This window comes from Echinops telfairi, unplaced genomic scaffold, assembly GCF_000313985.2.
Source record: "Echinops telfairi isolate 266 unplaced genomic scaffold, ASM31398v2 ScPeMD7_2291;HRSCAF=2852, whole genome shotgun sequence".
Taxonomy (NCBI): domain Eukaryota; kingdom Metazoa; phylum Chordata; class Mammalia; order Afrosoricida; family Tenrecidae; genus Echinops; species Echinops telfairi.
In genome coordinates, this window is record NW_022106189.1 from 36,384,121 (window position 1) to 36,393,171 (window position 9,051).

General features: G+C 53.4%; 1 protein-coding gene across 3 annotated transcripts in view; it reads right to left on the reverse strand.

Annotated features, from left to right (window-relative positions):
* LOC101652713 (C-type lectin domain family 18 member A) overlaps positions 1-6,883 on the reverse strand; it is a 12,328-nt gene extending 5,445 nt beyond the window's left edge. For all 3 annotated transcript variants that reach the window (XM_045293753.1, XM_045293754.1, XM_004704797.2), the window contains exons 1-3: positions 6,657-6,883; positions 6,185-6,276; positions 4,219-4,458 (exon numbers count right to left, since the gene is read on the reverse strand). In XM_045293753.1, coding sequence (XP_045149688.1) covers positions 4,219-4,458; positions 6,185-6,276; positions 6,657-6,777 — 453 coding nt within the window. In that variant the 5' untranslated portion in view covers positions 6,778-6,883. The remainder of the gene's footprint in view (positions 1-4,218; positions 4,459-6,184; positions 6,277-6,656) is intronic.
* Between the last annotated feature and the right edge of the window lie 2,168 nt (positions 6,884-9,051).

Here is a 9,051-nt window from a genome sequence, read left to right on the forward strand (position 1 = left end):
AAGTGGAGAGCAAATGTTTTGAGAATGATGAGGGCAATGAAAGTACAAATGTGCTTTACACAACTGATGTATGTATGGATTGTGCTAAGAGTTGTATGAGCCCCTAACAAAACGATTTAAAAAAAGAGTGAGAGACAGGTACTCAGAACCCCAACACAAGCCACCCCTGCTCCTAGTCAGGGCCAGCAGCCCAGGTGACACTTCCTGGGGAGGGCGGACACAGCGTGTGCTGTTAACCATAGGCTCCCAAATGTATAGGCCCCTCAGAAATAAATAAATAATGCACCCCAGCCCAGCCCGGAAATGAAAAACTTTTGTATTACAGCCCATGATCCATGATGAAGTGGGGGTGTGGGGGAGGACGCATTTGCCTTTGCAGCCTCCCCGGACAGTTCTGCAGACAAGCAGCTTGCTGCAGGCCTCAGTGACAGCACGTTGCTGGGCGGGCGGGAGTGCGGGACTGGTAGGATGGTCTCAGAAGGCTTTCAAGGTTGGAGATGGGGAGTGGAGGGTTCAGCAGACATCTGAAGCGAGGGGAGGGTGTGACTGGGTGGGAGAGCATGGCAAAAGAAAGACCTGAAGATCCATGGCCCCATGATCGCGTACAGCATGGTCACCATGGCTTTCTTCCTCCTGTAAGGCCACTCTTTTAAAAGTGAATCTGTTGTTAGCCCCATCAAGAGGAAGAATCTTTTCTCCCATCCTTTCATCTGGGCTGGCCATGTGACTTGCTTTGGCCAATAGGATGGCCTGAAGTGCTCAGCCAGTTTTCCAGAGGCCTTGCGATTTCTGCTTACTCTCATAGAACAGTTTCCAGAGAAACAGCCTCCGGCTAGCCCACCAGAGATTGAAAAGCCTCACCAGGCGCAGAGAGGAACCAGCCAAGGCCATTCTAGATGGCCTGGCTTAACCCACACAGCAGCTGACTGCAGTTGCATGCATGAGCCCAGCCCAAGTCACCAGCCCCGAGAATCATAAGCTAAATAAATTGCTATTTGTAAGCCATTTAGCTTTGGGGTAGTTTGTTGTGCAGCAATGGCTAGTGGATAAAAAACAAACAAAACAAAACAAAAATAATGGCTACAGTTTTAGTAGTATTTAAAACTTAGATTTAAAAAAAAGGTTTAGAATATGTGGCAAGGTGGAAACAGCACACCTGTCTACAAAGGAGCAGCTAAGCAAACTAGCAGCCACTAAAACTGGCAAACGCAAGCCTGAATTGTGCTGAGAAATATGAACATATGGTCCTATGTATGCATACAACAATTAAAGTATTTTTTACTTATTTAAGGAATCCACAAAATATTAAGTCGTGACTAAGCCATGATGCAAAACAAAAATCCTCACAATTGGACCATTAAACATCACGATAAACAGAGAAGAGAAGCAACTTGTCAAAGACTTAAATTTACTTGGATCCAAGACCAGTGCTCATGGAAGCAGCAGTCAAAAGGTAAAATGATTCCTTGCGCTGGGCAATCTGCTGCAAAGACCCCTTTAGAGTAGGGACTGAGACGCAGCTGAACTGCATCATGGCGGTTTCCATCGCTCCGTCGGCACGCAGAAGCTGGCCAGGGAAGAAGACCAGAGAGCAGATGCAGTCGAATGGTGGTGTAGGCGAAGAATACCGAAATTACCTGGGGCTGCCAAAAGAGCCCTCGTGGTGCTGTTGGGTAATCATTGGGCTGTTCACTGCAGGGTCGGCAGTTCTAACCCACCAGCTACTGGGCGATCAATGAGGCTATCTGCTCCCAGAAAGATCTACAGCCTTGGAAACTCTATCTAGGGTCCGTTTGAGTTGGGGATACACCCAATGGCAGTGGGTGCATGGGCAGGCAAAAGGAAAAAAAAGGAAAAAAAATCTGTCTTGTTAGAAGAACAGCCAGAATGCTCCTTCGAAGGTCGGATGGTAAGATCGTTGCCTCAAGCATGTTGGATATGAGATCAGGAGGAACCGGCCCTTGGAGAAGCCCATCATGTTTAGTAGAGGGTCACTGGGAAAAAAATGAAGACCCTCCTATAAATGGCTTGACAGAATGACTGCAGCAGTGGGCTCAAAGGGTAATAACAATTGTGAGGTTGGCGCAGCACTGGGCACTGTTTCATTCTGTTGTGCACAAGGTTGGGACCAGCTTGATACCACCTAACACCAACAAGCCTGGAAGCAAGTTCCAACAAATACCAAACAATCAGCATTCTGCATATCACATCCCATGAAGCAATGCATCCAATTTTAAGGCATACAAGAAGCAAATGCCTGAGAAACATGATTTGGACATTAAATCTAGACTTCAAAATCAGACACTGCCTCATAATGGAAACTAGAAACGTTAGGACTAAATATGAAAGAAAACACTGATTATCACAATCTAGAGCAGCGGTTCTCAACTGTGGGTCGCGACCCCTTTGGGGGCTGAACGATCCTTTCACAGGGGCCATCTGAGACCATCGGAAAACAGATATTTCTGATGGTCTCAGGAACCAAGACACCACTCCTCTATCCGTCTCCAGAGGGTCTTCCCACATGCAGATATGCCCATATGCAAGTACCCGGCATGAAGACTTAGCCATGCTACACCCTGCTTCAAGACAAAATTTCATTTATTGGTCATTAGAAATAATATTTCGCAATATATAATTACATTTTGTTTTTGTGATGAATCACGATGCTTTCATTATGTTCAATTTGTAACAATGAAAATACACCCTGCCTATCAGATATTTACATGATGATTCATAATAGTAGCAACATGACAGTGATGAAGTAGCAAGGAAAATAATGTTATGGTTGGGGTCCTCACCACGTGAAGAACTGTGTGAAAGGGTCGCGGAGTTAGGAAGGTGGAGAACCGCTGCTCTAAGAGGATGCCGCTGAAGAAGTCGAAGAGAAAACCGATAGACTTGACCGCATGAGTAGAAATGGAAGCTTAATGCTGAGGTTCTATGCCGACAGATTAAAAAAGAATAGTAGTCTAAACCAAACAAATAAAAATAGTAGAAATAATGAAAGGGAGAACAAAAATGGGGTAAAAATAAACCAGGCTTGTTGACTGACTAATAAAATAGACAAACCCCTAGGAAGATTGAGAATAAAACTCAAAAGCTCAAACTCCCTGCTATCCAGTGGATGCCTGCTCAGAAGACCCTCCAGTGGAACTGCCCCTGTGGTGTCTGAGACGGTAACTGTTTCTGAGCGTGGACACCCTCATCTTTCTCCCCGGGAGGGAGTGGTGGTTTCTGAACTGTGACCTTGCAGTTAGCAGCCCAAGAGAGAAGCAACAAACAATTCCGGGAATGAAAAATGGGATATCAGTAACAATAAAAGAACATATATTTCAAAAAGTGATCTATAACAATCTTAAAACGTTGAACTAGGAATTAAAAATCCACTCCTACCTGTACATACTCACTGAACAAAACCACCGCCATAAACTATAGCCCTGACGGCCCGAGTGATTTCACAGGAGAGTGGTGGGAAACCTTACAGAAATAGTTTCAGGGAATACAGAAGGAGGCACAGCCCTCACGCCCTCCACGAGGCCTCTAGGGCAATGCTGCAAGCCAGGGCAGAGCTGCGCGAGACGTGAGGAAACTTAGAGGCCAAGTGCGCTGTGAAATAATTAATGTGCAGTAAACCAAATGGAGTAGTGAGTTTGAAAGGCTGCACATACATACCACACATCACGTTGCTGTCCACAGCACGCAAGTAAGCAGCCAAAAAACGCATCCAAGCGATTCCAACTCAAGTGAGCCTGTAGGACTGAGACGAACTGCCCCCGTGGGTTTCTGAGGCTGAAACTCATCACAGGATCAGAAAGCCCGTCTTTCGCCCTCAGAGCGGCTGGCAGTTTTAAATTGCTGGCCTTACCGTTAGCAGCCCCATGTACGTATATGCCATGATGCCACCAGGGCTCCTAAAAACCCCAGAAGTGGTATTAAAAATCTCCAAACACCCTCGGAGCCTGCACTGGGGCAGGAGGTGCTGGAGGCCCGCTTGGGCACCAGATGAAGCGGAGGGAGATGGCATTTCACACTGACAGGACCGGGACACGGGGACTGGTTTGCTGATGGGCACACTGGGTGTGCCAGCGGGACGATCCCTAGTAAAGCTGTAGCCACTTGTCCCTTTGTGGTGCGGCCATTCCCCTTGCAAATGTCCTCTAGCCTGGTTCCAGGGCTTCTCAAACTACGACCTCACATCCACCTGTGACAACTCACCTGCGTGTAGTGGGTGCACGTGGCGTTGCGGGTGCACTCATTTGCGGCATGGCTATACTGCTGCCCCTCTGCGAACCACAGGTTGATCACTTCGACAAAGGATGCCGAGCCCGCAGGCAGCAGCTGCACATTCCAGCCCATCTGTCGAGGGTGCTCTGGGCTGGCTGCCAGGCTCGATGCCAGGGCCCCGCAGAGGGTGGCCCGGTCCTGAGCCAGTCGAGCCAGCCTCTCACTCCAGTCCTGGGGGCACAAACACAGACACCAGTGGGGGCCCTGAGTGAAGGGGAGGAGACTGGTGGCCCAGGTTTGTCACGCAAGTATCCTGCTGGATAGATCACCTAACCTGACGGAGCTGACTTCCCTTCCCGACCCAGGGCCAGTGAGGGTCAGACATGACCGGCGAGTGTTCTGTGTGCTGGAAACATAGCTGAGACGCTCCATTGGCTTCACCCCTGCTGTGGGCATGCCTCGCCCAGACGTGGGATAGGTTCCTGCTATCCTTGACCCCACTGATAGGGTGAGCCTGGGGCAGTGGCCAGGCCTTTCAGATGGGTGAAGCTGGTCGAAGCCATTGTCAGAAAGGTGCATCCGGCCAAGTGTCCCTCCTGCCCTGGAAGGACCCCAGCAGACACGAACCCCTATCCCAACCCATGGCCGTGGCGTATGCAGGGGGAAGTGACGTGCCAGAGGGCTCTCTGAGCCACATACCAGTGGACGACTCCAACACACACACACACACACACACACACAAACGCCAGCAGTCTTGACCTCTGCTGACAGTAAGGTGACCCCACTGCGCTCGCCTGTGTGCATGCACACACACGTGTGCAAGCGCGCATGCCATCCAGCCCAGCCACCTCCTCGGGCTGTGTGACCCCCAGGAGTGGCTAGACTCCACAGACGTGGCACCTGTGTATTAGGGTGCTGGGGCGGCCGAGGCATGGAGGGAGGGATGAGGGGCTCGGCTGGGCCTGGCCCCCAGTGGGCCTGGGCTGTGCTGTGGTGGCATCTCAGGTGAGGAACTGCTGGGCCTTCAGCGGCCCTACACTCCCTGGGGGGCTGAAGGGGTTCCCTGGTATCTGAGAAGCCTGCAGGGGTGCCCAGAGCCCAGAGCCTGAGGCTCAAGGTGTGAGGGAGCCTGGGGGAGGTGGGGGAGGGCGCTTCTATCTTATTTTGAATGCCATTTTCTAAGACCCTAACAGAAGGCCAAAGTGCACAAACTGCTAGCCAGCTGATCCTATCTGTGGCCCCTGTCTGACAGGGTTCCAGATGAGACCCCTGCACTGGGTGCTACAGTTGGGAAGGTGGGCAGTGGGCTTGGGCTGAGGAGGAGGCAGAACTGTGGGAGAAGGCACCATCCCCCATCCCATCCTCCCCACAGTCCTGGGAAACTGACCCCAGATCGCTCAGGGTTGACTACCAGTGCTGCTGCCTCAGAGGAGGTCACAGGAGGCAGCCATGGGGAACCTGCCGCCCCACCCTCGCTCCCAGGCCTGCCAGCAGCAGCCTGGGCTGCGGGGACCCTGGACTAGGGGGGGCAGTGTTTTCAAGCCCCAGGATGAAACCAACCGCCCCCACATGAATCAAGGCAGGAGCAGGATTTTGGAGAGGCCCCCTCTTAACAAGCGGGTTTCCAATGCCCACCCCTCCATCCCTGCAGATGCATCTCCTTCCTTGTCTCCCAGCCTGCCGGTCCTGCTGGGCCTTCTTTGTGAAACTCTTTTCTGGAGGAGGGGACCTGGCACCTTCTTGGCATCTGGTCTCCATGGCAACGGGATCCGGAGGGCAGGCCCAAAATTCTGCTCTTCAGTCAAGTGTGAGCCAGGGGCCCAGTCTCCTGCACTAGGAGTCACCCTGGGGAGGGGGAAGCCACAGAGCGCCGCAGCAACGAGGACCATGTCCTCCCAGTGGGCCTGGGAATACAGCTGCCCGGGGGCTGGCCATGGCCGCACAGCCCCTCACTCACCATTCTCTGCATGTTGGCAGCCGGTGGGTGGACTCTACTGCGCAGACGGTTGTGTAGGGAGAGAAGCTGGAAGCGCTCCTTCCTGCTCAGGCCTGGGAGGTGGGGATGGGGTGCTCGTGAGCAGCAGGACAGGGCCTGTGCCCTGGAGCATGGGAGGGGTGACTGGGAGAGACGCAGAAACACCCCTGCCCTGAAGAAGCCAGGATTGAGGGCTATGGGAGATGATGATGATGATGGTGGCAGGTGGATGGGCAGGAGCCAGAGAAGGAACTTGGCTGGTAGAGGGTCTGGTTGCAGCTTTGGGAGCCCCTCAACCCCCGCTTCCTGGGCTCCATGCTTTCCCCCTCCCCAGGACCAGCTATCCCTTCCAGCTCTGGACTGACTGTCCAGTGGGTCTATCACAAAAGTCACCAGCACCGCCCAGGGCTCAGGCCTGGGGACCACGGAGGTCCCAAGCCCCACCTCTCCTCACCTCCGAGCAGCATAGCGGGCCTCTCCTGTAGTTGCAACGGCCACGTCTCTGCCCAGGCCATGCCCAGCAGAGCCAGGAGCACAGGCAGAAGTGGCTCCAGGGTGGGTGCTGGCTGCAGCATACTAGACGTCCAGTTGCTTTGCGGGCCAGTCAGCTAGAGTGGTTCACACCCTCAAGGAGTCAGGCTGGTGGCTAAAGGGGGAGGCTGTTGAGTGATCCTGTCTAAACAGCCTCCCATCGGGGCTGGCATGGGAGGAGACAGACAGCTCCTAGGTTCACCCTCCTCTAGTGGCCTCTGGCCTGCCCGCAGCTCCGCCCCCAGCAGAACCAGCGGTGCGCACTGACCCTGCCTGCAGCCCCTGCTAATCATTGCAGGATTATCAGCACCCTCTGGGAGCCCCGGAGACCCTGCTGATTGGATCACAGACATTCCAGACCTGTGGATTAGTGAGAGGTGGCTGTGCCTCAGCCCATGTCCTCTGAGCCCCTGGCTGGTTTCCACTAGCCAGCCTCAGGCCTGGGGAAGAGGCTGGGGCCTTGGCAGTGAGTCCTGAAGCGGGCAGGGACTGGGCAAGACCCCTCAGGGGAGTTCTTCCCTTTCTGGGGGAGCTCTTCCCAACCCCCAGCCGTGAATTAAACATGAGCAGGTGGTAACAGCACACCAGGCAGGTGCCTCTGATCGGGAAACCGGTGGTGGACATGGAGGGAGGGGACTAGGGCTGTACCTGTGGGCGAACGGCAGCATCTCGGTGGGCACAGTGTGGGGCGCGGGAACCCAGCCCTAGCACCCCACCCTCACCCACCTGACTGGGGGGCATGGCAGGCAGGGAGGAGAGCCCTTGCTGCCCTTGGCTGGGAACAAGTCTGCACCGTACTCACAGACGTCTCAGGAGGGCAGCAGCTCCCATAGTGCTCTGCTCCAGGGCCTGGCTATGCTTAAGGAGACTGAACTTCTTAGAAAACTAGGAACTACTGTTCGGCAGACCACAGCCGGTCGCCCACCTTGCTCCCAGCGCAGATCAAAGACCATTCCGCATCCCATAGGACTCTCTGTGGGACAGCTACTTCTGCCTGCAGGAGTTTGCATGACCTTGGCCTCTCAGAGCCCAGCATCAACTTCCTGGAAACCCTCATGAGATGTAAGTGGTCTCTGGGGAATATCATTGTGGGCACTGAGCAAGGCCAGGCACATGGACACCCCCCCACACACACCCAACAACCTCAGGGGTTTCTCTACCTCTCGCAACCTTGACCTCTCCACATCCACTCCCATCCATGCTTAGGATCAGCTGGGTTGCCTAGAGACACAAGACCAATGACATTTACCCATGGGGATAAGAAGCAGCTGTATATGAAGTAATTTTCGATCAAGAAGGCACCCAGCACAGTCCCAGTAATGATGACCAACTCATGTTGTGGGTCCAATGCTAGCCAGGGCCCTCTGCAGATGCGCACAGCTGCAGGCCCATGATACAGGGAGATCTCAGGGTCTCTGCCCCTGGAGGCAGAAACAGAATCCAGGCAAACAGAATGTGAGGGGCCAGAGAAGGGTTTCACTGTCTCTCTTGTAAAACAGATCATAACCCCCAAGGAGGCATCACCAGGCTACCTACCACCTGATTGACAGGCTGGAGTCCATCCCCCACACAAGCACCATCAAGTGGGCATAAAATCTAACTCCCACATTCAGATAACTCCTGCTTTCAGGATGACACAACATATCAAACACCTAGTTTTACTGCTACAGTAACTGGCAGCAGATGCTTGACATTTTTTGGACAAGGTAACCAGGGCTCAGTGTATCCAAGGGACTAGTTAGTCTAAGGCCCCCCAGCCAGTGCCCACGCAGTTGTCACTCAGCCAGGATCTCTGCGTTGATCCTCCCACTCCTTTAACGCAGAGCAGGAATTGTTCCGCTGTCCGTTTCCACAGCCCTGGTGGAGAGTGGGCCACTGCATTGAGCTGCTAACCAGAAGGTCCGGGATCAGAAGGCCCCAGCTTCCCTGTGAGAGAAAGACGAGGCTGCTACTCCGGTGAAGATTTGCTGTCTCAGAAACTCAAAGGGGCAGTTCTGCTTGTCCTGGAGAGGGTCACTGTGAGTTGCAATGGCAGTGACTTTAGACTTGGTGAGTTTTCAGCACGATGCTGAGATGAGCCCTGGAGGGGCAGTGAATTAAGCAGTGCGCTGCTAACGACAAGGACAGCAGTTCACACTCACTGGTTTCTCTGAGGGATGAAGAAAGAGGCTGCCTGCTCTTCTAAAGATTTACAATCTCTGAGGGGCCGGCCCCAATCCCAGCTACTACATGGACACCTGCCCCTTCCCCCAGAAGAATTTATTTCAAAGGACGGCATTGAATTTACAGCTCCGGGAGAGGGACATATCTGATCGGAG